The 27,470-nt window shown below is 36.9% G+C and overlaps 1 protein-coding gene across 4 annotated transcripts in view; it reads left to right on the top strand.

Moving 5' to 3' along the window:
• The first annotated feature begins 35 nt into the window (after positions 1 to 35).
• ITPRID2 (ITPR interacting domain containing 2) overlaps positions 36 to 27,470 on the top strand; it is a 37,291-nt gene continuing 9,856 nt past the window's right edge. The window contains exons 1-15 of one of the 4 annotated variants that reach the window (XM_024766429.1): positions 36 to 428; positions 783 to 828; positions 3,789 to 3,838; positions 4,691 to 4,747; positions 7,397 to 7,436; positions 7,522 to 7,620; positions 8,853 to 9,061; positions 9,933 to 10,633; positions 16,307 to 16,379; positions 20,021 to 20,109; positions 21,427 to 22,635; positions 25,059 to 25,136; positions 25,215 to 25,342; positions 25,729 to 25,879; positions 26,955 to 27,020. In XM_024766429.1, coding sequence (XP_024622197.1) covers positions 218 to 428; positions 783 to 828; positions 3,789 to 3,838; positions 4,691 to 4,747; positions 7,397 to 7,436; positions 7,522 to 7,620; positions 8,853 to 9,061; positions 9,933 to 10,633; positions 16,307 to 16,379; positions 20,021 to 20,109; positions 21,427 to 22,635; positions 25,059 to 25,136; positions 25,215 to 25,342; positions 25,729 to 25,879; positions 26,955 to 27,020 — 3,207 coding nt within the window. In that variant the 5' untranslated portion in view covers positions 36 to 217. The remainder of the gene's footprint in view (positions 429 to 782; positions 829 to 3,788; positions 3,839 to 4,690; positions 4,748 to 7,396; positions 7,437 to 7,521; positions 7,621 to 8,852; positions 9,062 to 9,932; positions 10,634 to 16,306; positions 16,380 to 20,020; positions 20,110 to 21,426; positions 22,636 to 25,058; positions 25,137 to 25,214; positions 25,343 to 25,728; positions 25,880 to 26,954; positions 27,021 to 27,470) is intronic. The other 3 variants (XM_024766421.1, XM_024766417.1, XM_024766426.1) reach the window with 3 other exon arrangements.

Here is a 27,470-nt window from a genome sequence, read left to right as displayed (position 1 = left end):
GCTGGCCCTCCGCCCCCTCCCTCCCCTTCCTTCCCTCCCTTCCTCCCTCCCGTCCCCTCCTCCTCCTCCTCCTCCTCCTCCTCCTCCTCCCCCCGCGCCCCCTCCAGCTCCCCGGGGCCCCCAGCCCGGCCGGGCGCTGACCGCAGGGGCTGGGGTCCCAGCCGCTGCCTTGTCTCTCACAGGCTCCGGTTGGGGTTGCGGAGCCCCCGGTGCAGCCATGGACCGGCCCCTGGTGGCGTCGGCGGAGGCGGAGGAGGAACTGGAGTGGCAAGTGGCGAGTCGCAGGAGGAAGGCCTGGGCCAAGTGCCGCGGCTCCTGGCAGGCGTCGGAGACGGAGGACCTGTCCACAGAAGCGACGACGCAGGACGAGGACGAGGACGACGAGGAAGACCTCTCTGGAGCGAAGCTGCCGGCGGCCGCGGGGAGAGGTCCGTGCGCCCCGCGGGGCAGCGGCGGGCGGGGAGCTCGGGGAAGTTTGGGCGGGCGGGGAAAAGTCTCGTGCGCTTTGGGCGACTGCTGTGAGTTCTGGAAGATCGTCCTGGGCTCGAGAGGCCGAGGGGAGAGGGGACACTTCCGACCTTTAAACGTGCGTGCTTGGTAAGGCGTCTCCAGCGTCGAGACACCCAGGTGCTATCATTTCCCTTCAGATGGTCTCTAAACCGTGTGGCTTAGGCTGCATTTTGCCCCCAGTAGATTTTCCTACCTGGGGGTATCCAGGATGACCCCACAGTCGGAGTCCTCCTGGGGTCGGTAACGAGCTGTCCCCTCGCTCTGCCCCGCAGGAAACGTGCCCAACGAGAAGATCGCGATATGGCTCAAGGACTGCCGGTGAGTCCTCGGTTGCGCCGCTCGCGTCCCGGGGAAAGATCAGCGCTGATGGGACGCCTGGGCGGAGTGACTCGGGCCGCCGTCCTTGCGGGTCCCTTGGACCTCGTAAGCCATAAACCGGAAAGTGAGGCGGCGGATAGCTTCCTCCTCTAAGCGATTAGAAATGGAAGTGCTGTGACCGCCGATTATTTGGTGACCATGTTGACTTCACAGTTATTAGGACTTCAGCTCCGGTGCGTGATGTTAGCATCAGAGATCAGAAACCTGAAACAGATAATCATGCCATGTTATTATGCTTGCCCTGTTTCTATTTGAAAGGATTGTCACATTTCAGACAGTATTTTATTTTGCTTTTGTTTTGACATGTGTATATCTGGCAGAAGAGTCATTTCCCTTTCAAATGTGTTTTAGATGAATGTAATTTACTTAACTACACTAACCGGGCTTTAACTTTATGTTGGTGCCTTAATTCTGTTTGGAGAGCTGTTAAAACTAGCTAACTACTTTGTTCTAGCTTACTTCTTGGACATGCATTTGTCAGATGGCCCTGGAATTCACAGAAGGGAAATAGAGCTTTGAAGACATTCAGGCTGCATAAATCTGTTTAATTACATGCTTTGGTAGCTGGTACAGAAATGTTTGATAAAGTACAGAGGAGATTAATCGTATCTTACTACAGTAAAATGTACTTGTTTCATATTTTAATTATTTTTTTCCAACTTATTTGCTACTTATAAAATCTCACGTGAAGAATGTTGGCTTTTTAACTTTTGTTAAGGTGTTTGCTTCTGTACATATTTTTTGCCATCTCAATTTGGGCTTTTCTTAATCTTTTGTCCAAGTACCAGAGTTTGAGAAGTCTTTTCTGGTGGGGAGAGAGAAATGATTCTTATATATGCCAGTTTATTTTTCTTTCTTAAAGACATAAAATATTGGCCATTACTCTGTTGCTATCCTGTTTTGGTGAATTGCCTGGAGCCTTACTGAACACTCTTTATTATAGAGCTCTTTAACCTTTATTGAGGATGTCATAGACCCTTCTGAGAGATGATGAAATACATGGACCTTTTCTCTAAAGATGCACAAAAAAATGTTTAAGAGCAAGAGAAGAATCATGTTATGTTTATTTTATGGTGTATGGGAGTTAAGATTATATAAGAGTTATATCAAGTAGACAGTAAATAAGTGCATCTTTTAAGATAAATGCAGTGGGCAAATGTTAACATTCACCAAGACACAAGATCTCTGAAAATTCCAGGAGTTTTGTTGCTAATCTTGATTTATGTAGGCAGATTCTATAGTCTGTTGCGGATTTCCTACATAGGTTTCTTTCTTGTTCCCTACAGCTTCACCTATTCTGTACGAAAGGGACATTCATTTGTACTCTGGAGAGCTAGAACAAAGTCTTTTATTGTTAGCTTTATTATCACAGATTTGACTGCTAGGATATATGCAAGGTTTTTTTTTTCTATAACAATTTAGGGTCCTTCCCAGAGTCAGGCATCTGTCTACTTTGTATATTATGTGCAAATGATCTGAAAACAGCATCCGCCCCCAACCCCCCTGATAAATTCTCAAATATTCTTTGTTTTCTTATTGCTTTCCATATCCTGAATAAAGATACCATGTTGTTTTTCCTTAAAGGGAGTCTTTATTTTGGTAATTTTTTTTTTGTGTGTGTGGCTAAGCTGAAACAAATTGCTTGAATAAGTAGCATCTAAGAAGGGATAGAGTTTTTGATAAGATTTGTAAGAGGGCAATTATAAGAGTGAAAGACTTGTTTTTGAAGGAGAATGCCAGTTATATTCTGCTCATTTGCCATTTTCTGTTGGTGCCCAGGCCAGTTGAGACATTTACAGAAGGAGTAATGCAATGTTTTGTCCTACTAAAGTAACCACCAGGGAAGAGGAATGACTTTTTTGAGGGCATAAAGTATAGTTTTATTACAATATATGCAAAAACTTTGAGGTTTTATTATCTTTATGGTCATGGCTTATTCTTTTTCATTTCAAAAGCACTAATTTTTAAAGAACTGCCATTGCTTGTATATTTGTTTGTAGAAACTTTTAACATTTAAGTGGCATTTCAGTAATATTTCTTTGAAACTGATATTTTTATGATTGATCCCATTTCTGATGTGAATTTATAACAGGTATAAATTGTTGCTGACGCAAGGCTTATAACACAAAGTAGAACTTTCATAATGAAACAACCTGTTTCTTAACTTAGTTTTGAGAAAGAAATGAAAAACATTTTGCATTAAAAAGATTTCTAAGTTATCTGTGTTTGAACAACAAGAATGTGAAAGAATTTTAGTAATGGCTAGTTCTTAGGGTTGATTCTCAAGCCAAATTTTTAGTAATTTTCTTTTCAGAGTTAAATGAAGAATACATGTATTTTTTTTAGTTTAAAAGCCTAAAATTCCAAACTTCTCCATTGTATCAGAAAAGATAATAGTTGGGGTAAGGGAGGCATTGAGTGGTGCTCTAAAATGCTTGATGGGATTTGAGAAAACTGTTGAGCCTTATTTCTGACTATACTCTGACTTTTTAATTTTATTGAGATAAAGATTTGTTTTTTCTTAATTCTCTTTCCTGTTTCTGGGGAAGGGATTGAGGGGAGCAGACATTTTCTTAAGACCTGTTGTCATTCTCTTTTCTTTTTCTGTTTTTGTGAAGAAAATGCCAATTCATATCATTTGTAATTGCCATTCTTGCTCTTAATTGCTGGCAGATCAGACGTGTGATTAAATCATTCCTGGTGATCTGACTTGATGATAGGTATTTGCTTAGTAGGATATTACTTATGTAATTCACTTGCATTCCATGTGCATTTGGGAGGAAAATTCAACTGTGATTAGAAGCTTGCTTAGCTATAACCCTTTAAAGTGTAAGGCTGTGCAGTGACAGCTTTCCAGACAGCTTTTCAAGACTAAGGTTTATATGTTTGTGTGGTTTCAGTACCCCTTTGGGAGCCTCACTGGATGAGCAAAGCAGTAGTACACTCAAGGGTAAGAGAAAGTTGCCTTTCTAAATCTGTTCTTTATGAGGGTCCTACTTTATATGTCCTCTGAGTGAAAGAGTGTGTGTGTGTGTATAAATTATAAAAGTGATGTTCATGTTTATAAAATATGGTGTTTTAAGATAAAAGCCTAAAGGGAGAAACCTTGTCATGAACCATAAAACAGTGATGAGTTTAAACAAATTACCAAACCTTTCCACAATATGAAACTCGTTTCTTTTTATTGTCCAATTAGATATTATAAAGACTAATTAAATACAGAAATATGATATGTAAACATAAGGAAAATATATGTTGAGTGAATCAGGTGAGCTTTAGTGTAGCATTTAGTGTAGCATTTCTTTGCTTACATTAACCGAGATTGCCACACCTGTGCAAGGCAAAATTCTGAAGTTCAAAGTACAACAAGAATGTGCAGGTAGTGGCAAGGCATATGAAAAACATTTATAATATCAGGAAAATCTGGCTTGAGCTCCTGACTTAATATAAGGGGGTAAAAGGAATGATTGTGCTGGGATCTGGTTTTCCATGAAACTGTTGGGTAAGATACATTATCTAACTGAACATCTTAGAGGCTTATTAAGTATAAAATAGCCTGTAGATTGGGGCTTCTAATAACTTTACCTGGCTGCAAATCATGGTTTCCTTTACGATAAAGTGAAAACTTATATTTCCTTCCTGAAATTATATAATCAGAATAACCTGTGAGTACATTCAGGTCTGAAATGCTTTACTGTGTCCTATATTTTGCTTGGTCAGTTTGTTTTAATTAAAACAGTGATTTTCTGTGGGGGTCAGGAAGAACAGAATACCAGCATGAATCTTCTAATGTTTCTTTCAGGTGTGCTTGTGAGAAATGGAGGAAGTTTTGAGGATGATTTGTCCTTGGGAGCTGAAGGTATGTTTGGAAGAACTGTACCTTCATATCGTTTTAAAATTTAAAAAAAAAGAGAGAGAGAGAGAGAAAGTCACGTGCTTTCATGTTTATGATCCTCAGAGCTAAATTTAAAGTTCTTGAAAGTGGCTCAGACACATTTTACAGAACCTTTTATGTGTTAATAATCTAGTAAGAGCCTATAGGAGACCTGTAGGAATGGCTCTGGAAAACCATTGTGCAATGTCCAAAGGTCTTCCTTGGACTCTGTAGCTTACAGGAACTATTTGGGGGCAAACAATGGTCATACAACTGAGGGAAGAATTGTCCCTCAAAAGGAAGGAAACTTAAATATTTATAGTGAGAAAACTAAAGTGAAGCTTATTTTAGTGTGAGGTAGCCTTATGTCAGACTTAACAGCTGCAGCTTGTCTTTCTCTTTGCATTTAAGTGTCTCCTGTCTTTCCCGCTTCCTCTTTTTCCAGATTTTTAGAAGATTAAAGGACAAAGACAAAATAGAGTTACGAGAAGTTAATTAGAAAGCATTATGCTGATGTCTGTTCAAGGCTGCATTAGGATTTTAAAAGTGTATTGTGCAATGTTTAAATTTTCACAGATTATATAATCTTTTCCTGTGGATTCATAATAAAGCTTTCCACAACGTAAAATTAAGAATTTTTTTATTGTTTTACTGGTATTTTAAAATTATTGGTAACCGTATAGCTGGGTTATTAATGTGGGCTTTTAAAAAAAAATTTATTTATTTATTTATTTTTGGCTGCATTGGGTCTTCATTGCTGTGCATGGGCTTTCTCTAGTTGCAGCAAGTGGGGGGCTACTCTTCGTTGCGGAGCGCAGGCTTCTCATCGCGGTGGCTTCTCTTGTTGCAGAGCACAGGCTCTAGGCGCGTGGGCTTCAGTAGTTGTGCACACGGGCTCAGTAGTTGTGGCTCGCAGGCTTTAGAGCGCAGTCTCCATAGTTGTGGCACACGGGCTTAGTTGCTTCACGGCATGTGGGATCTTCCTGGACCAGGGCTCAAACCCGTGTTGCCTACAGTGGCAGGCAGATTCTTAACCACTGTGCCACCAGGGAAGTCCCAATGTGTGCTTTTTATTAAAAAAAAGAATTAAGAATTTTATTAAATCTTTTTGAATTGTAAGTTGATGAATAGTGAATTTATCCACTGAATTTAATATCCTTGGTCTTTTGCAGTTTGAAGTCAATCTGTATGATAAGAATACTTATTTAGAGCCTTCTAACACTGAAAACTCTAGAATGTGTATATGTTAGTTTTTATATTTCTGTTAATATGCTTTTAAGGAATAAACTCTATAAAATAAACTCAAACTTACTGCTTCCCAATCAGGATAGTTGAACATACTGTTAACCCCTTATTAAAATTCATTTTATTGTTATTGTAAATAGCACTTTTGATATCTGCCTTAGTAGTTTCAATATAGAATTGTTTCTAAAAACTTCATTTTTTTAGAGCAGTTTTGTTCACAGAAAAATTGAGGGGAAGGTACAGAGATTTCCAACATACTTTCTGCCCCACACGTGCACAGCCTCCCCCATTGTCAACATCCCTCACCAGAATAGTACATTTGTTACAATTGATGAAACTAGGATAAGGCATCATAGTTACCCAAAGTCCATAGTGTATGCTAGGGTTTACTCTTGGTCTTATACATTCTATGGGTTTAGACAAATGTGTAATGACACGTATCCATCATTATGCTATCATACAGCGTATTTTCACTGCCCTAAAAATCCTCCGTGCTCTGCCTGTTCATCCATAGTGAATGATTTTATTGGAAGCCAGACCCAAAAAGAAAGTCTCAGAGAAGAGTGGAGCTATTATGTTGTTTTACTGAAAATTGTTTCAAGATTATTTTCATTCATTCATTATTTTCATTGCATTCATTCATCAACCTTTCTGGTTGATAAGAAATTGCCATGACTCTGCAGATCAGAAATGAAAAAAGAAAAAAGTCTGTGTGCTGAAAAAGATGTGTTTTTAATTAATTTCATTCTTTATGTTTGTCTATAAAATTTAAATGCAGTAAATTTAACCCACTGTAAACTTAACGTTAACAACATTTATTTGTTTAGAACTTGTAAGTCTAGGATAAACTTGAAAGGCAACTTTTAAAAGAAAACTTATGTTGAAATGAGTAGGAATTTTCAAAGTAGGTACATGAAAAATTGGTTGTAACTGGAGTGAATTATCAGCCTTAAAAAAACCACATGTTAGGAATAGATATTGCCACACTTAAGTAATGCTAAATCATGTTTTTGCTTTTGAGGTATTCTTTATTAACAGTTTTTAAATTTAGTAATTAGAAGCACATATACCACGTATCTTCTTACTACTTATTTCAAACTGTTAAATTTAATTGGTTATTTATATATCTTTTTATATTAAACATTCAGTGGAGGTAGTTTTATGTTGCTAACAAACAAAACCTAAAACACCCTCCAAAAGCTGCTGAATCTGTTCTTATCTATCTGTATATTACCTTTAATGGTGCAGATTTAATGAACCAGGACAAGAGTCTGGCATATTAGGCATTTAGCTATAATAATGTGGTTAATTTACTTTCTTGTTGATTGTATCATAGTAGTTACTGTCCTACTAACAGTTGTGCTTTGCATATATTCTTTTTACCTTTAGCCAACCACCTCCATGAAACTGATGCTCAAATTGAAAACTGGTACGTAGCTGTTTGTTTTTTTCCTTTCTAAAAATGAAGAACAGTTATGGAAATAAAGTTTTATATAATCTAATTTTGTTTATAGCAATAATATCTTGGCCAAAGAGAGAAGACTACAGTTTCATCAGAAGGGGAGAAGTATGAATTCCACTGGATCCGGGAAAAGTAGTGGAACAGTCTCAAGGTAACTTATTCTGGATTTATACTGCAACTACATTGTGTTGTAGATGACCTACTCTTATCCCTTTTCAGCCTTGGATTTGGCTTGGTAGTATGAAGTCAGAAGGAATCCACAGTGTTTTGTGGATCAACATAACTGAGAGAAGAGAAGCGTCTTCTTTTTTTTTTTTTTTTAATTAAGATTAAAAATTAACAGATACATTAAAAATGCTGCTGGAATCCATTAAAGTATTTTGAGTCCTATCAACAGCTTGAAAGAGGAAGTCCATAGTGGAATAATTTCTACTTCCCAAATTCTCCATTCTGCTAGGGTCTTGAGTTACTCTGATATAAAAATCAGAATAAACCTTTATAATTTAAAGCTTGATATTTAAGTGTAGATTTATCTTCATATAAAACCAAAGATCTTTAAACTATATATTAAAATAAGCAAACACGTGTGCATAATGAACCAGTTTAAACTATTATCCAAATTATTGTTTTGGAATTTGAACATATTCTCTGAAACAAATTGAAATTTCCTTCTGCTCAAGTTCTATTTCTAACATTCCTATTTTCCCTGGTGAGTCTCAGCTTGGATTATCACTGGTATGAGAGATAAGGGTTAATAAATGTTCAATTCACAATAGAATTAGAGCAAGAATTTACCTTTGTGTAACCCATACTCTCATTACTTTACTCCTCCTACTTCCTGAGTGCAAGTGGTTAGAGAGAAGTTGAAAGTAAGCTCCTCCTTCACTTTTCTGAGATCAGTTGTTACCTATATTGCCTCTTCTAGGACAGCCAAAGAGCAGAAAAACTCAAGCTCTGCAGAATGTCCCTTGGTACTAAAGTTGTACCAACTTCCTAGTGCATTTTCCCTTTTCATTTTTTCCTAATCTGTTTACTCCTTATTCTCCCTTATCTGTCCTCAAATTGTTTAGCTGCTTTACTGGAAATCTCTTTAAAATGACAAAAAAAATAAGGTGAGGAATCAGAGCTTCTTACTGAGGATGTTCTTAGGGCTTAGCTCTTTTTCCCAAAACTAACAGCTTGAGAGAATGGACCCTTTTTAAGGGTTATTTATTGCATTTGGTACCCAATGTATAAAGATGCTGAAATAAATAATGGGTTAAACAGCAGAAGCTGTAGAAGACTTTTTCACAGGAAAGCAGGAATATGAATTCATTTATATTGTGATATGGACTATTATAAACTTACATCTTGCTGTTTCTTTTTTTTTTTTTTTCTTTTTAGTGTTTCAGAATTGTTGGAACTTTATGAGGAAGATCCTGAAGAAATCCTTTATAATCTTGGGTTTGGACGAGATGAACCAGATATTGCTTCTAAAATTCCTTCCAGATTTTTTAATTCATCATCATTTGCCAGAGGAATAGATATTAAAGTATTTTTGAGTGCGCAAATGCAGCGGATGGAAGTAGAAAATCCAAATTATGCTTTAACAAGTAAGGTTTTTAAATGTTAGCATATTATTTTTAAAATTATGGCATCTACAGCAAGATGGTCTTGTTTTTAAAGCCTTATTAATTTCTAGAAATAGCAGTGGCAATTTAATTATTGAGGTTAACACAACAGCTGTTTTGCATATTATAAATTTTTATTATTCTATTTATAGAAGTTAATTTTCCTTTTCCCCCCGCCCCCCCACCCCATTCTCTACATACTTAAGTGTTACATCCGTAGAATGTAACTTGTAGAACCTTATACTTATCGCCAAATTGCTTTTGTTCCAAAAGGAAAGAAGTAGAGGAGGCGCCTTGTTACTATTAGTTGAAGTCAGTCAATTTCAGATGCTTTCATGTAAATCTACAATGGCAAGGCTAATTTGATGATTTTTCAAGTTAAATCTTGCTTATTTTTCTCTGCTGACCAGAAATCCCCAAAATGGGATCCCTAGGTGGTCCTTGGATTAGCTTTAAGAGATCTATAAATCCAACCTCCCTCCCATTAGGTATAAAATATATACTTACATATACTTCACATTTGGAAGAGTTCAAGACCTAAAAACAGGGTCACTGCTATAGATCAATAGCTAGTCCTTTCTGTTTTATTCAGTGTTGTCATTATGCTTTGTCCTTCCTTTTGATTTTTTAAAATGTAAATTCTAGTGCTTAAGAGTGAAAAATCTTTCTCCCTCTCCACAGTAAATGTAGAGAAGTTTTAAGTGATAGGAAAAATATCTGGTTTCATAATCTTTGTGATTTAAGTAGTTCAGTTATTGAAATTCTGAACAGTAGTGATGGTTTAATTAATATATGTGTGTATATACACATATAAATATAAATATATATAATTATTGTTCTTTTCCTTTTATAGGCCGTTTTCGTCAAATTGAAGTGCTTACTACTGTGGCCAATGCATTTTCTTCTTTATATTCCCAAGTCTCTGGGACTCCCCTGCAGAGAATTGGGAGTCTGTCCTCGGTGACCTCTAACAAGGAGACAGACTCGCCTCCACCTTTAACCCGAAGTAACACTGCAAATCGTTTAATGAAAACACTATCAAAACTAAATTTATGTGTTGATAAAACAGAGAAAGGAGAAGGTAGTACCCCTTCCCCAGCAGTTGACAAAGGAAAGACTCTAAATCTTTCAGTGATGGAAGAAATTGGCAATAAAAGTGATCAAAAGTCTCAAAAAATTGTGAAGAAGAAAGATTCATCTTCTATGTTGGCTACAGTTAAAGAAGAAGTATCAGGTAGTTCAGCAGCTGTTATGGAGAATGCTGACATTGATAGACTTTCTGATGAAGCAAACAGTAATTTTAACCAAGAAGCTGAAAGTGGACAAAGTAAAGAAACTCAAAGTCATGAGAATAAACTGGGTGAGGAAGCTGGTATTATAAAACCTCATTTAGATAGCGATTTCAACATGTCCAGCCACAGTGAGCTGGAAAATAGCAGGGAGCTGAAAAATATCCCTTTGTCCACACCTGAAAAAGAGCCATGTGCACCGTTGACGATCCCATCCATAAGAAGCATAATGGCACAGCAGAAGGACTCCTTTGAAATGGAAGAGGTAGGTAAAAAATTACTGAGAACTGTTTTAAACAGTGAGTTAGGGAAAAAAGTGCCGAAAAATGTTTTTAAAATGAAAGGTGGTGAATAGATTTATACTAGAAAAAAATCATCCTGATTTTGACTTTCCAGGTTTTTTGTTTTATGTTTCACAAACCAAGAAGTCCCAGGACTATGTGATGTCAAGATAATGGCCCCTCTAGATCTTCTGTAATCCATTGCTCATACTTGAACTTTAACCCCTTTTCTCTCTCAATTTAAGATTTTGATTCTCTGAGAAAGCCCTGAGAGAATATATCCAAACTCAGATCAATATTGCATAATAGTTAAAAATACAGGCTTTGAAATCAAACAGGTTTGAGTTCTGTTTGGGCCACTGAATTGCTGTGTGCCTTTGGGCAAGCTTTTCTTAATGTATCTCAGTGGAAGGGTAGGTGTGAAGAAGGCTTTGAGGGTAGGTCTGGGAACATGAACATGAAGATATTTCCTGAAGGGGAGGATAGGGAATCTTGAGGAAGACGGTTTGAAAGGCCACTGAAAGGATTTCTGCAACCCCAGAAGACCAGCGTTTGGCTACTTTTTTTTTTTAACCTAGTGATATTCTTACTATTTTACATAAATTTCAAATTGGACAAGGTAAAAATATTTGTTTTGATGAGGTTCACCTAAAACTGCTTTTGAATAGTCAGAGGATAACTTATGCATTGGAGCTATATACCTTGGGGCAGGAAACTGAACATTATCAAGCACCTACCTCGTGGCAGTCACTGTACTAGGCCCTTGAAGTACTTTTCTCTCTTCAGTGTGTGAGGCCAGCAGTGCTGGTCTTATTTTACATATGAGGAAACAGGCACATATGTACTGCTAACGATTTGTGGCTATAAATTATACAATGTGCAATTTTTCTTCTTAAAATTTATTACAGAATAGTTTTAGTAATAGCTCACAGCTGTTTTAGAATCACTCGCCATTGTTTTAGGGAACTAGGAAACAGGATAATTGATTCTGCCCATAAAATGTCCTCTTAGGTGAGTGTGTCTCTCTCACATCAGTTAAGATTTTTCATTTATTGCAAAATTTCAATTGCTGATACAGCTTTTTTTGTGGTCTTTGAATGCACCTCTTAATACTTTAATTCTGACTAAAAAGTGAAATAAAAAGTGAGCAAGAGCAGCCCTTTGAAATATTTTACATTTTTTGTAGCTTCTTTATTTCTCATTCTAATGAGTTCAGAAAACGACAACTTTAATTAGAACCATTTTGTTCCATTTCACTGTTCGATTCTTTTTTTGGCTTTGTTTTGGTCTAAACTTGTCCTAGCCTTCATAATTGAAGTGTAACCTCTTGCCTTCCTTTAGGGCCCCTCTTCTGACAATTGGATAGAGTGCAGATACTTGTTAGATACTTGCAGACCTGATTTGGTGACTCAGATGAGAAGACACTCATAGTTTGCTTTTTAATTTCTAGAATTCCTGAATTCTAAAGCCAGAGTTGTGTTTTTGTTTTTTAAATTGCTGATGCCATACACGAAAGTTCTTTACAACATTTATAAAGTGCTAGACAGATGTACTTTGGCAGCAAGTGAACGTTTAATAATAGGCTGGTGTTTTGGTTTTTTTTTTTCTTTTCTTTTTTTTTTGCTCCCTCTGCTGGCAAAAGCTGTTAGTGAAGAAAGTAACAACATTGAAGTGAATATTTTTTTGAAGTACAAAATTATAGGCATTGGTGGCTTAAGGATAATGGAAGATTTTTGTTTTCAAAAAAATATATGGTCAACCATAGCTACATTGTAAATAACAGGGAATTTTAAGGATAATCCTTATTTTTCAGACATATTTCAAATATGGATAAAAACCTCCTAGAATTGTGTTTTTAATCCCTTTGGGAACTTTAAAGAAAGCTTGTAGAACAATGGATAAAGAAAGGAAATAATGTGTTTCTTTAATTTCCTCTTCTCCCAAGCTTGTTGAATCATACTGACAAATGAAGAGAACAATCTTATTAAAGCAGACTTTTAGATCCCATTCAAAGTAGGTCATTACTATTTTTCTTTTGCACTCCTTTCCCTTGAGGTTTGATTCCTATTGGGAACTTTCTTCCTTTTGTAAAAATAGCAAATAAATATAAGCTAGAGCACGCACACGCTGTCAGTAAGCCAGTTTTTAAACAGATTAACTGAATGCCCACTGCTTTGGGTGACTAGGTAGGAGAAAATGTTGCAGATGCGGCTCTGTGCATGAAGCTGCCTAGTCCCTCTGAAGCAGAAGGTAAGATCTGACAGTCACCAGGAGCAGAGAGAACTATTTAAATGTAAAAAGAGTTAAATAGATGACAAGACTGACCTAGGCCTTGAAGAGTGAAAGTGACTATCTCTTATGATAAGCAAAAAAGGCCAGACACTATTTTCAATTAAAAGTCAGCTTGCCATATAAAAAATATCTTGCAGACTGTTTTGGTGTATCTAAAAGTTGTAAAACCCCACTCTTGAGTTTTCTGATTCTTAGTGACTTGCTTGGATAATTCTTATGTTCTTCTTGAAATGATTTATTTTGAATAAATACATCATGGTAACTCTCTAGAGCCATAAATTAGTAGCATGAATGATTCCCAGTTAAACCAGAATGATTTTACTCGGTAAACAATTGTTCATCTTCTGGGCGTAAAGGAAAATTTTCTCATGCTTAAACACCAGAGGAAGGAGAACTTTTATCTGTGTGTTTCTGTAAATAGGTTGTCCTGTGTCTCTTACTCTATAAATAAACATTTAAATAAAGATATTGGCAGCATATACAATTTTTTAAGCTACTAAAGTTTTAGTAAATGTTTCTAATCCTGTCTTCACACTGATTGTTGATTTAACTAATATACCTCATTACTTAGTTTTAGCCATTAAGTTTCAGGATTCTTTTTATTCTGTTTACTGGCCTGAGTTAAAGTAATCCCAAATCAGTCAAATACCTGACAGGTAGTTAAGTTGTTCTGTTGGCCTTTCAGAATGAGATGTGAATTTGAGTCTTTGTACAAACCTGCTCCTTTTGAGTACACCGTAAAGCTTGGTATGGTCCGGCTGGTTGATAGGGTCAGACATTGGACAAGAACTCAAGTCATCCCATGCCCAGCCCCCTGCCCCTTTTTGGAAAAATAATGATTTCCTTTGAATTTTTTTGAGGTATCATTAAAAATTAGACAGAATTGTAATTTTTGAAGTTCCAGTTTTGGATTTCTGCTGTATAGGTCTCTTTAAACCTTAGAGGAAGGGTGATTTGAGTTAGAACATTCTACGGTGTTGCTGCTCTATAAAACATAGTACAATAGTATTGTGCCTAGAAGATATGTCTTAGTCAAGATAAATGTGACAGATGTTAAAAAATCAAACTAGGTATCTCCGTGGTAGCACGACATTGATTCAAAAAGATGCAATCTTTGTTTGATTAAAATATTTTTAAAATGTAGTAACTCAAATGTGTGAATTATTCTAAAGCTGTTGTCCTACAGCTTTAAATCCCAAAACACTGAGACCAAGTGATTTTATCATTTTGGTTTACTGGGTTGTTTTGTGGGTTTTTTTTGTAGTTTTTATTATGAAAAGTTTCAAACTTACCCAGCGTTTAGAGAAAATAGTATAATGAACACCCATTATCCGTCACTCAATTTGGTTATCAATATTTAGCTATAGTTAATTTAATAAAAGACCAACTTGTAGCAAATGACCAGAATTCCACTGAGGATTTGAAACCATGGAATAGGAAAAATCCTGCCACATAAATCTAAGTTCTGTGTTTGCATTATAATTTTCTGTGGTGCACCCCATCTTGAATTTGACGGCTTTCCTCTGCACAACTGTAGCCAATAACGAAACCTAATAAGCTATGAAATTCAACCATTAACACTAGCAAGTCTGTTTCTGTCTTCAGCAAGTGATTGATGATTTTGCTGAGTAAGTAGGAGGAAGGATCCTAACTTTAGTAACTTTATTAGTAAAATATAATCCTGTCAGCTCATTTTTAAGGGTCCTGTTCTTCTTTTCTTTCAGTTAATTATGGAGTTTGTAGTAGAGGGAGAGAGGGAATTTTTTTTTTTTTTTTATTGTCCATGGAGTAGCAGCATCTTGAAGGATAATATACCGAGGATACATATTCATTAAAGTCATGTTACCTTGTGACTAATTTTATAAATCTAAAGAATAGAATATGTGATAATTCTGCATTTATAAATGAGAGATCATAATCTTTTGCTTAAGCTGAGATTCCTAGAATAAAATTAAAGAGACATTTAGATTTCTGTCATACTTTTTTTGGTCTGTTTGATATTCGGTTTACAGAAAACTCTTTGAAGTAGGCTAGGCCTGAATAGAGGCTAATAATAGACCTCCTGTTGACTACAAAAAGAAAATGCATTTTGTTTCTTTGCACACAAAACAATGGTTTTCCTCTTGCACTTATGTCTGCTGCTTTGAAGAATATGATTTTTCAATAAAAACAAAGATAGTAGAAACCATTTTATATATGATTTATAGGTGATGGTTTTAAATGACCAGTACGCGTTCAGTTTTCAAAAGATACATAAACTTGGATTCATGTTCAACTATGTAGAACAAAGATATCACAAATCAGAGCAATTTCTAAATTGGGTAATATCTTTAACCTTTGAAGTTTTTTTTCATGTTGGCTATTCCACTTTCACTTCTATGGAATCTTTCTTACTCTAGAATGAAGTCATAGCTCAAAACTGCGAGGGTTCTATCTAAAACCTGTTTGCTATTTGCTCTCCAGCTTGTTCAAGGCTGAAAGCCCAAATGTTTGGCTAGTTTGCCCACTTTACTAGGATGTTATTTATTATTTTAAGTACTAATCATTATAGGGTAAAGAGTGGGGCGTTAGTAGCATACCCCCACAAATATTTACTCTTAGTATAGGGTTAGTTATGTTAGGATAGATAGAGTATTTGGGGAGTGAGTGTGATGAGTAAAGAATCTGGAAATTCCTAAATTATGTAGTTGTTTAGGTAGGAAAAAAAAGACAGCATAAAAGGACAACTTCTGTGGGTTTGGTATCTTTGTGAGCATAATTTTCAGGGAGGATTTATGGCTAAGATCTTTCAACATTTTAGTCCTATAATGAAACCTGCTTTTCTACTTACAACTCCCAAGTTATGTCTTAAAAGAACATTTGTGTCGGGACAAAGCAGTCTTCCACATGAGTGGTTTTTGATACCTGAAAATTTGTGGACTTTTATAAGATTTTGCAGTGGGAGCATGATTGCCGTTTTTCAAGATACAAGACCTTGTAATTGCTTCAAGTGTGTGCCAGTGTGCTGCAGTGACTGTATTAGTATTTCTCCTGGGATTGACCTTACACTTTGAAGTTTAACATTTAGAGAAGAACTTTTAATTTTGGATCTGTTTTTCATTTAATGGTAACTTTTTTTAATGAAGTAGTTTACACATGTAGTTATTTTTCGTTGCTAGCTATAAGCTTGCAGTCCTGTTGTTAACTGAAAAATAGATCGTAAAATTGAGATGTGGGACATTATAGCGATTTTGAGATAGGATGCACTTTTTAAATATATAAAGCATTGGTACCTTCTTAGGTTGGTTGTTTAGTAAATGACTATTAAGAGGTGTTCTTCTTTGCCATAGATTCTTAAGTTTTAACTACTTAAAACTCTTCTTTAGGTTCAAAGTACAGAGGGAGAAGCTCCTCATGTTCCAACCACTTACCAGCTAGGTCTTAACAAGTCAAAAAGAGGTAAGTAAACCAGTACTCACTAGTTCCCGAGCACATTACCAAAGCATCTTTGGGGGATTTAGAAAAGGTATTTTTTTTTAATCTATCAGTGTTTGTAGTACCTGTAAGTGTAAAAAGAAGATTAGGAACACAGCTGTGCCTGCTTCATTATGGTTTGGTTATAGAATTTTTTTTATCTTCCTGAAGACTTTTGTGCTCATAAAGTAATTTTAGTTTGCTTATCTTGTAATGACCTCCTTACACAATTCTGTGTATTCTAAATACTTTTTCAGTTCTACACAAGGGCTAGATGGGAAGTGATAGAGCAACAGAGTCAGGCCTACTTTTTACATGGTTGGGATTGAAATGTACACTTGTATTATCCACCTCTGGGTTTTTATTATTTAAATGCGACTCCCAGGTGTAATAAATGAATGTGCCTCTGGCAGAAAACACCAGTCAGTCTCTCAGCAGCAAGTAAAGCTAGTTAAATTCAAACTGTAAATCAAAGGTCAGTGGCTCAGACATTGTTCTTCTCTTGAATTATTATTGACCAAAGAACCTTTGAATCCATTTCTTTCACTTTTAACTTACAACAGAAAAACATGTCTGATCATCTTTAAAGTCACAAAGCTTTTGAGATTTAGAGAAAAGGAGAGAGGAAGTTAAAATGACCACTGAAGGTAGGAGTGTTTATTTTTAAACTTTACACATGCTGAACCACCCTTTTTTTTTTTAAGCAAAGATTCATATGTATGTTCCTAGAATAGGAAATTACATGTTTGTTCTCTTCTGATCTCTGAAGTGACTTCATATGAGACAATTTGCATATAATTTTTCTTTTATTGCAGTATGATACTGAGAAACAAGAGCTCCACTCACTAGGTCATCACAGTTCTGGTCAGACACAAAATGAACTTCCCTGCTTAATTTTCTTCCCTTTGTGAGTCCATAAATTTATGTATGTGTTCCTGAGCCATAGGCAGAGTTCACAGCCATCCAGGAATCTTTGCTTTAGATAGGTAGACAAGGGATGCATTGGAAAAATCAGCTTGCCCTGTGTCAAAAAGAGGATAAAAACAGCATAATTACTTTAAGATCTTTGAAGAGTAAGCTTCCTGTGGTGGGAAAGATGGAATGTGGTTTTTATTCACATCTGGGTTTCTTCCTCTTATCTATGTAGGAGCACTTATTTCTGGTGGCATAAGTAAAAATGGTAACATTTTTTTTGAATCACGTCTTTATAAAGTAACAGTAAAATGGTTTTGTGTGTGTGCATGAGAGAGAGGGAGTGAGAACAGTACAGTGTTTTAGTCATTTTTTGAAAGTAGCCTATCAAATTTTGATAATGTGATATGCAAATATCTTAAATTAATCATAGTGGCAGAATTAGAATCACTGGTATAATATATTCATTTCACAAAGTTAGTAAAAATGCATATACAGTGCCTGTATAAAAACACTTCACACTTTAGTAATAGAACTTTGGAAGTTACAGTGATGTTAATCTCAAATCCAGTCCTGGGATTTACATACTGAAGAAGAGAGGTTTAGTGACTCAAGTCATGTCACAAGCTAACATTCAGTAGGTATATTAAGAGCAGTCCAACATTTTTCTAATTACTGAAGACATTCAGTATTCTCTTTAGTCTAGCAGAGTATATGGGTGTCCTGTTTACGTTTCTCTGCAATACTGGATAAATAGAATTTCCACATCGGTTTTGTTCTCACTTTAATGTTTGCTCTAACTTCCTAGTTTTTAATTAGAAATAATGTCTTATCTCTTCAGTTAGGACAGAGGTCTATTTCTTTTTAGTTGTACCTTTTTCTTTGGTGAACTGTGTTTTTTGTGAAACTGAAACATCTGACTAAAGAACCTCAGTTGTGATTTATAGTTTACAAAACAGTTTCACTTATGTTCTGCTTAGTTTCTGAAGTAACCATGTGAGGTAGAATGATTATCCCATTTTTTTGGAGGAGAGAAGTTATTGCTTATGATGATAAAGCCGAAACTTGAACCCAGGCTTCCTTGTTCTTTTCCACTGCCTCACACCTGCTCTGAAGCCTGAGCAGTCTACCCGCGACCTGATGTGTGTGAATTCAGGCAGGACTAACCGTGGAGAGGTGTACTCGGCACAGGCTGTAGTATGCTGCAGATAAAACAGATCTTAGCAGAGAGAACCCGAACGGAGCTGGTCAGGGCTTCCTGGGCTCTTTTGCAACTGCTCTTTGCCCAAGCAGATGGGGCAGTTTCACTTCTAAATTCTTTAAGAAACTGTTTAATTCTCTTGTTGCTTTAAGGAGATAGTTATCATTGATTCATTCAGCAAACATTTTTTATTGTTGGCTTGGTCTAGGTACTTGGGATACAAAGAAGAATAAATAACGTTCCTGTCTTCAGAACGCTGACAATCTAGTTTTTTTTTAAAAAAAGACATGCAAACACATAATTATGGTGATGACTCCTATGACATGTTAATCATTTTCTCAAATAATAAAATGCATAATCAGTACCTATGGTAACAGCTTATTCCAATTCACTTTCACAATTATTACAATTTACCTAGATTTATCAAGGATATGGATCAATTCCATATATTTCATTATGCAGTTTTGTTAATTTCAAAACAACATTACAGAATTATTTTAAATTTTTAATGGGAAAAAAATTATTCTGTTTCATGTTGCTCCAGATTGAACCTAAGGTTATTATAATATTTTTCAAAGTCAGGCAACCTGTAATTAATTTTGGATTTTATTGAAACATATTATTAAGTACTTTCTATCATTCAAGTCTTAAATGAATGTGGACTTGGTAAACACACTTTATTTAGCCTGTTGCTTTTTAAGTTCTGTGGAACTTGACTATCGCATGAAGTGTCTCCCTCAGTAAATGTAATAGCTGTAAAGTCTCCCCCACTGTGGTACTTGTAGTGTGGTTGGGCATGTGATCAGGCCAGCTGTGTTTAGTTGGTCATTTTAGTTACTTAAAAAAAAAATTTCTCTAGGTTATACTAACCAGGAATTAGAATTTTGAGGGCAAAAAATAAGCAAGTTTATTGTAAAATTAACAATATTACCTACTAGTTGAACCTATGTGATTGAGTTTCATTCAGTTGTTAAGAAATAACTTTCATAACTTACAAATGTTTGCATCATTTGAAACATCAGAGACATGTAAGTACTCTTGTGTACAACTTATTTAATTTGTTGGCCTTAATTGTATTTTTATTTTCTTATTAGTGAAGGTAATAGAAGTTTTTACACACTACATTTAAACTTCTGATTTCACCTACTATGTGTCTTCACATATTTACATAATGAAAATGGTTTACTTTGGGACTTTATTTTTATTAGAGCCATTTTTCATTTCAGGCTCTTGTCCTCCAAGGATAAGACATTAATTGGATTTACCAAAAAATACATTATAATTAGAGCTTAATTAGCAACTGAACACTGAGGATTTCTGATCTGATTCAGTTTTGTTTGAATTCAAGTTACTTCCTATGCTTTGAAGCCACAATTTTGCATAAGTGATGTATACTTTTCTAAGAAAGAATCACTGTTGTGTATCATATATCTTTTGGGAATCATATATATGTAATACTGTACTCATTGAAGTCTTATTTAGCAGTTTTGTATAACTAAATTTCTTTTGGTAGATCAACTATTACGTACTGCAAGTCAGCACTCTGATAGCAGTGGTTTTGCTGAAGATTCGACAGACTGCCTCTCCCTTAATCATCTTCAGGTAAAATTTCCTATTGTAGTAGGCACTGTGATTAACTTCTGTATATTTAGGTGGTTTTTCACTGGCTGTATATTTCAAGACCATCTGTGTTATCTTTATTTTTCAAATGACGATAAGACTAAAATTCTAGGATGCAGATGTTATCTGAGCATTTGACTGCAAATTTTAGGTTTCACTAATTCTTCATTTCTGAGAAACAACAAAAAAAGCTTCTCCTTTATTTTTGCACCACCAGTAAACAGTATTTTAATCCTTAACCTATTCTGTTATTTAAAAAAATTTTTTACCGTCATTGTGTTTCAGTATTTTACAATAATTATTTAATAACTAAAACTGGGGATCCATAGCTTGCTGAATATTATCTGACTGTTACGCTATAGTGTGTTAGATAATCCAGAAAATAGCCACGTCTTTATCCCCAACGAGCTTATAGTTTATGTGTGCAGTACACAGAATGTACATGAAAAGTGGTTAAAACATCTGTAAGGAAATTTTAAAGAAAATTGGAATAAGAGAAAAAGAGAACCTAAAAAAGCCCTTTAGAAACAAAGCATTTAAGGAGTAGACAGACAAGAAGTTTCTAAGGAAACTCAGAATAATCCAGCAGGCATAAAAATTGGGAGATGGAGGAGAAACTTTTAAAAGGAAAGCTATGGCCATTGGAGTGAAAAGGTGAGAATTTGTTTATTCTGAAATTGAGTAGTTGAGCAAATAGTTCTGATGTATTAAATGATGCAAAAGCATGAATGGAGAGTAGATCAGTGATGAAGAGAAGATATGAATGTTAACTGTTTTTTCAAATAAGAATGATAGCTTAAGAGTTATAGGTCTTTTTGTCTTTTTCATACAGTAATGACTAAGGGAAAGGGCTCTAAGAGAAAGAGAGCTTGATGCAGAAAAATCTGGGATGAAACTGGAGAAATACCCTAGCCCTGGAGAGGATGTGATGAGAAGTACAGGTTGGAGGGATTAGCTTGGAAAAGAGATACAGTTTTCTTTCAGAATGGAGAGGAGGGAATGATGAGGAAAGGTATGGGGAAATTTGTAGGTGTTGGGAAAGAAGTTAAGAAATTTCTGTCCATTTTCTTTGTGTCAGTGTCATATGTTAGAAGAAAAGGAGATGGGTATTGAAAAGGGATTTAAGGAAAATAGTAAAGATCTGGAATAATCTTTGTGAGAAAGCAGTTTAGAACAGCACCAGAGCCAAAACCAAGGTGGGAGACCCCAAAAGTATAGAAGCATCGTATCAGTTTGGTATTTTGTTAATGCTACTACTTATTTGAATTCTCCATCCTTCTACCTGTTTTCTTTTCACAGGTTCACGAGTCCTTGCAAGCCATGGGGAGTAGTGCTGATAGTTGTGACAGTGAGACAACAGTCACATCATTTGGTGAAGACCTTGTCACACCAACAGCACAAGACCAGCCTTATTTTAATGAATCAGAAGAGGAGTCTCTTACCTGTCCTCAGATGGGAAGAGAGAAGGCAGCAACAATTGCTGACAAACGGTCAGATGGCCAGGATTTCCCCCAGTGCGAGACTGTTGAGAATACAGGACATCAACAGTCCACCTGTAGTGCAGGGGATCACGTTACTGAAATTACTGAAAGGAAAGAGGATGTGTCTCCAGCACAGCCAGTGGAACTACTGAGGGAAGCAAGTGCTGAAAGTGATGTGGATAAAAGCAGTGAATGTGAATTTGCCCAGTATACCACCCACCATATTCTTAAATCATTGGCTTCTATTGAAGCTAAATGCAATGAGAAGGGCGCTGAAAATACAACTGGGCCTCCCTCTTCTGTGGACAGAGTTAATACAGCTTTGCAAAGAGCGCAAATGAAGGTTTGCACTCTGTCTAATCAAAGAGTGGGGCGTAGCTTGATAAAGTCAAAAGATCTGTTAAAACAGAGGTACTTGTTTGCAAAAGCTGGCTATCCTCTAAGAAGATCTCAGTCTTTACCAGCCACCTTGCTGAGCCCAGTAAGGGTTGTATCCTCTGTCAATGTTCGGTTATCCCCCGGAAAAGAGACCAGATGCAGTCCACCTTCCTTCACTTACAAGTACACACCGGAAGAGGAACAGAAATTAGAAAGAGAGGCGATTGAGCATGATGGTCAGTCTTTAGTTAAGTCCACCATTTTCATCTCTCCATCATTTGTGAAGAAAGAAGAAGCTGCCCAGAGTGAGGTGAACCGGTTGGAGGAGTGCCATCAGCGAAGGACTCCGGCCTGTTCGCTGTATGCTCCGGCACCTGTATCTCAGTCCACCTGCTCCCTTCACTCTGTCCCCTCCGAGTGGCAGGAAGGGCCCCTGTGTGAGCACATGAGAACTCTGAGCACTCACAGCATTCCCAACATATCAGGCACCACCTGTAGTGCCTTCACTTCCCCTCTGGGGTGTCCTTACTCACATAGACATGCTGCCTACCCTCACCGAGTGTGCTCTGTGAACCCTCCTTCTGCCATCGAAATGCAGTTGCGAAGAGTGTTGCATGATATTAGAAACTCACTGCAGAATCTTTCACAGGTATGAGAAAAAGTTTATCCTTCTTACCTTTTTTTCTTTTATTGGTCTGAGTACCTCTTAATTTTCAGGGAAGCTGGGACCCATCAGGCCTGAGCTACCTCAGCCTCATTTTCCTGCATGCCTCAGCTTATCTGTACCTGCCCCCTCCCAGCGTCTTCCCTCCTAGCTCAAGGGAACAGCTGTAACTAATTCTGAACAAGGTGAATTTCTCTGCTCACAATCTCCCTCCTTTCTAGAGAAGAGATTTTGCTCATTAGGTCTCCTGCTCTTTAGCCTCTCCTGCACTGTCGTTGTCTTAGTCAAGTTGTCTCTGTTATTAAAAGAACTTCCCTCTCAAGTACCGTCTGTCCTTTTCTTTTCCATCTGACAGTGTTCACCACCTCTTCTTTCTAAGTTTTCCTCCCCTTGGCTTCTGTGTCGCCGTATGTTCTCCTGGTTCCACTCGTTGCTCTCTGACTAAGCTTTCCCTTCATCTGCTGACTCCTGATGCTGGTCGCCTGGCACAGAATTAGTCTGCTTCCACTGAGTTAAAAGGCTGGGACCACCTCAGAAGAGAAAAAATCAGGTAAAGTGTGAATTTGAGTAAGAACGGTCTATGTGTCTTGTCACTTTTAAAGTCATCGCTCTCAGATTTGTTAGTGGGCTGGAAATAATTTCCAAAATAAGCTTTGAAAAGAAGTAAATTGTCTCTTGGTTTGCCTCTCACATTTCCTTTCTTTATTTTTTAAATTAATTCATTTATTTATTTTTGGCTGCGTTGGGTCTTCATTGCTGCGTGCGGGCTTTCTCTAGTTGCGGCAAGAGGGGGCTACTCTTCGTCGTAGTGCGCGGGCTTCTTGTGTTGCGGAGCATGGGTTCTAGGCGCTTGGGCTTCAGTAGTTGTGACGTGTGGGCTCAGTAATTGTGGCTCGCGGGCTCTAGAGCGCAGGCTTGGTAGTTGTGGCACACGGGCTTAATTGCTTCGCGGCATGTGGGATCTTCCTGGACCAGGGCTCGAATCCGTGTCCTCTGCATTGGCAGGCGGATTCTTAACCACTGCACCACCAGGGAAGCCCCACATTTCCTTTCTAAATCTCTTTCGAAACTACTTATATTTAGACAGTTGAGGAAATGAAGAAAACGACAGTGTAATGTAATGATCGGGTTATTCAGTTAAGAGTCGAGAGGCATAGAGTATATATATAGATCCCTTATCATGGTGACATAGTAGACAGGAAGCCACTTGGACAGTAAAAATGAAAGTTGGAACTTTTCAAGCTATGTAGTAAAATACACCTTCTTTTAAGTATAGATTTTATCCTCATGATGATTGTCTCTTAATGATTTTCAGTCTAACTAGAAAGTGGGTGTTTCTCCTTCCTCCTTACAAAATGTAGTTCTATCTACATGTGAGACATTTAACCTTTCAGCTGCAGTTATATGAAGCTGGGGATTCCCAGGGTCCTGTCCACCTGCACCCTCAAGTGCACCTGTCTAGGCCAGCTTGTTCTGCTCTAAATGTGGTCTTCTCTCTTCAGTGTCCCATCAGTAACTCAGCTAATTAATTTCCCCACCCTCACACCACCCCACCTCAGTAGACAGACGCTCTTCATGACCTGGCCTCTGCCTATCTCTCCAGGCCCATTCCCTGTGTGTGTGCTCCAGCCACACTGGACTGCATGCAAGCCTCTACACAGGCGTGTGTCCCTAGGTGTCTGTTTCTTTACACATTCTACTTCTTTTTTTTTTATACCTGGAACACCCCGCCCTTGCCTTTCTTCACCTGACCAAGTCCCTTTTACTGTTAAGGCTCAGCTCAGGGGTCACCACTGTCGGGAACACTTAACTAATCTGGATTTTTGCTTGTTCCTATGATAGCATTCCCCATGCTGCCCCCAGCCAATATTATATATATATATTTTTTACTCCTGTTTTCTCTTCTTTCTTACACTGTGAGAACACTTGAAGGCTGGAAGTGACTTTTACTTCATCTTTTTCACTGCCTAAAATAGTGAAGCATAGTAGATACTCAGATGTCTAAGAATGAGTGTGATGATTGCTTGCTACTTTCTCCAGCCAAGTTAGTAATTTCTGTAATCTCAGAATGATATTTGCTATTGCTTCTACATTTCTGAGTTTTGTTTTTATTTTTCTGCTTTCTCAAGGCAAGAGAGAGGTCCTGTAAGACATAGGTTTGAACTATTTGTGTTCCTTTGCCTCTTTCCCATTCCAATACACTGACTTATAACCTTCAACAGATAGGAGTAGTGGGTAGCACTGGGGACTGATTTATTTGGTTCCTGCTTATAACATGAAGTGGTTTTTGGTTTTTGCCTCAAAGAGAAAAATATGTAGAGCCAAAATTCTGCCTTTTTAACACCTTAGATAATTTGGAAGCAGTCGCTTTAACATTGATTCCTAATCATACTTCCACTCTTTTGAAGCACCCTGTGATGAGAGGGCCTGATCTTGCTGCTGCTCCCTATAGTACTCAGAAGTCATCTGTTCTACCTCTTTATGAAGTAAGTTCTTACTTAAATCTCTGTGTTACAAAATAATTTGTGTGATTTAGAAGTTAATGCTGTTGTATTGTATTTTAGAATACTTTTCAGGAGCTCCAGGTAATGAGGCGGAGCCTGAATTTGTTTAGAACGCAAATGATGGATTTAGAATTGGCAGTGCTGCGTCAGCAAACCATGGTCTATCATCATATGACTGAGGACGAAAGGTAAAAGTTCATTTGACTCAAAATATTTTTCTTTCTAAAAAGCATTGTTACCTTTTTTATTGAAGCTGGGTTTTATTTCTGCTGTGTACCCTTTATGTCGTCTGTGAACCAGTGTAAATAAAATTGGGCATAGTGTTCTGCTAGGTAAACTTCTCTGCCTTTGGTGGATTGAGGAAGATAGTGGTTGCAATCTGTTTTTATTGTCTGGGATATTTGTAATCGAGGAGAGAGGAAGAAAAACCAGTTCTCCCAGCGGTTACACCTGTTGCAGTCGCTGTTGTGCTAATGTATAGCACTTGGAGTTCAGTACCTTCTGAAAGCTTGTGAGAGAGTTGTGAACACTGAATCTCCAAACTGCTTTTTTCAAACTTTGTGCCTACTGACAGATATGAAGTTGATCAGCTCCAGAGCTTGAGAAATTCAGTCCGAATGGAACTTCAGGACCTGGAGATGCAGCTGGAGGAGCGTCTGCTGGGGCTGGAGGAGCAGCTTCACGCTGTGAGTGGGCCTTCGCCCTTCCGCTCCTCAGCACTCATGGTACGCTACCTTGGGTTGTGCATAGGTTTTTCACTCAGGACTTGTTTATAATGTTCCACACAATTTAGGACAGATGTCTCAATTTAAAAACACTTATTTTAATGGCATTAGAGACGTGCAGAGTTTTTAAGGAGCCTTTCCCACAAATCAGTGGAATGTGCAAGTTGTAATTATTTTCTTAAATGTTTAGTATATTTAGAAATACATTGAAAAATCATAATTTTTAATAATAGAAAATAAGAAGCAATACAAAAGTTTAGGGATTTTAAAGGGAAAATGATAGTGGGTTAACATATGACTGATATAGATGTTAATCATTGCATGTAACTTGAAGAACACAGATATATGTAATATATATATTTCACGTAGACTTCTTTTCCCCCTTTCTTGCCTTTGAAAAAAAAAACTGTTTCCTTTAAACGTTCCCTTTATTTTGGATTCTTTTCCATTCTTTATGTTTTTTAAGGAATCAAATGATATCTTCGTAAAAGCAGAGAAACATGTATTCAACCAAGAGAATAGAAAGAAACACTGTTTCTCTTTATTTTGTACCACTGTTCTTACTCCTAAGGTTCCTTTCCATGCAATTTGAACTCCAACAGTTGTATTCTTATTTTTGCCAAAATCTTCCAGTCGTAGAATATACTGTTTTGAAATGTTGAAATACTGAATTTTCTCTTTGTTAATTAAACAACATACCTGATTTTGTTAAAAATAAATGCATGAATACACACACATATATATGTACATATATGGAGTAGAATAAGAATGTGTGTGTGTATACACATATATATATGTATAGCATAGACTAAGAATATCCTGTATTGTCAATGAATATCTTTTTCCATAAAAGGCTTTGATCCATTATTCTGAGAAATGTGTGTTGGTGAGAGCAGAGAATCAGAACATCTTCTATACAAACTTCAGTCACAGTAACACATTTTATAGGATCCTGTGACAGTTTAGACTGACCTTTGTGACATAAAGGACTGCTTCAGAGCAATAATTAGTTCATTATAAAACACTTGCAATTTGAAAAAATACACACACACACATATTGTTCTTACTTTTTCAGGGAATGTGTGGCAGTAGAAGCGCTGATAACTTGTCATGCCCTTCTCCATTGAATGTAATGGAACCAGTAAGCCTCTTTCCTTTTAAATCACTGGGGAAGGGAATGATATAATATTTCATAAACACTGTTTTCCTAATGTAGATGACATTTTTTTAAAATACAGAATTTGATAAGTTAGTTAAATTGATTAGAAGTGACTCGGGCACTTCTGAAAGTCCACCGCCATCTTTGGCCACTGAAGAGCCAGTTAATTGCAAAAGTGATTTATCTTTGTGGTCTAAAGGAAATAATGCATCATAAAAAGTAATTCATACTCCAGGAAATGTGCTTTCACAGTCTGATTCCAGGTCCTTTTGGTAACTGGATCTGTAAGATGACTACTTTTTGAAAAAAAGTATGATTTTTATTATTTTTTAAGCAAGTCAGTTCATTTGGGGGGCATTATGAGTAGCTATTTTATTTTTTACAAGTTACTCTTCTTTTTTTTTTTTTTTTTTTTTTTTTTTTTTGTTCGTG

Source organism: Neophocaena asiaeorientalis, unplaced genomic scaffold, assembly GCF_003031525.2.
Source record: "Neophocaena asiaeorientalis asiaeorientalis breed wild unplaced genomic scaffold, Neophocaena_asiaeorientalis_V1.1 scaffold113, whole genome shotgun sequence".
In the NCBI taxonomy this organism is placed as follows: Eukaryota; Metazoa; Chordata; class Mammalia; order Artiodactyla; family Phocoenidae; genus Neophocaena; species Neophocaena asiaeorientalis.
This window is presented reverse-complemented; position numbering and strand designations above follow the sequence as displayed.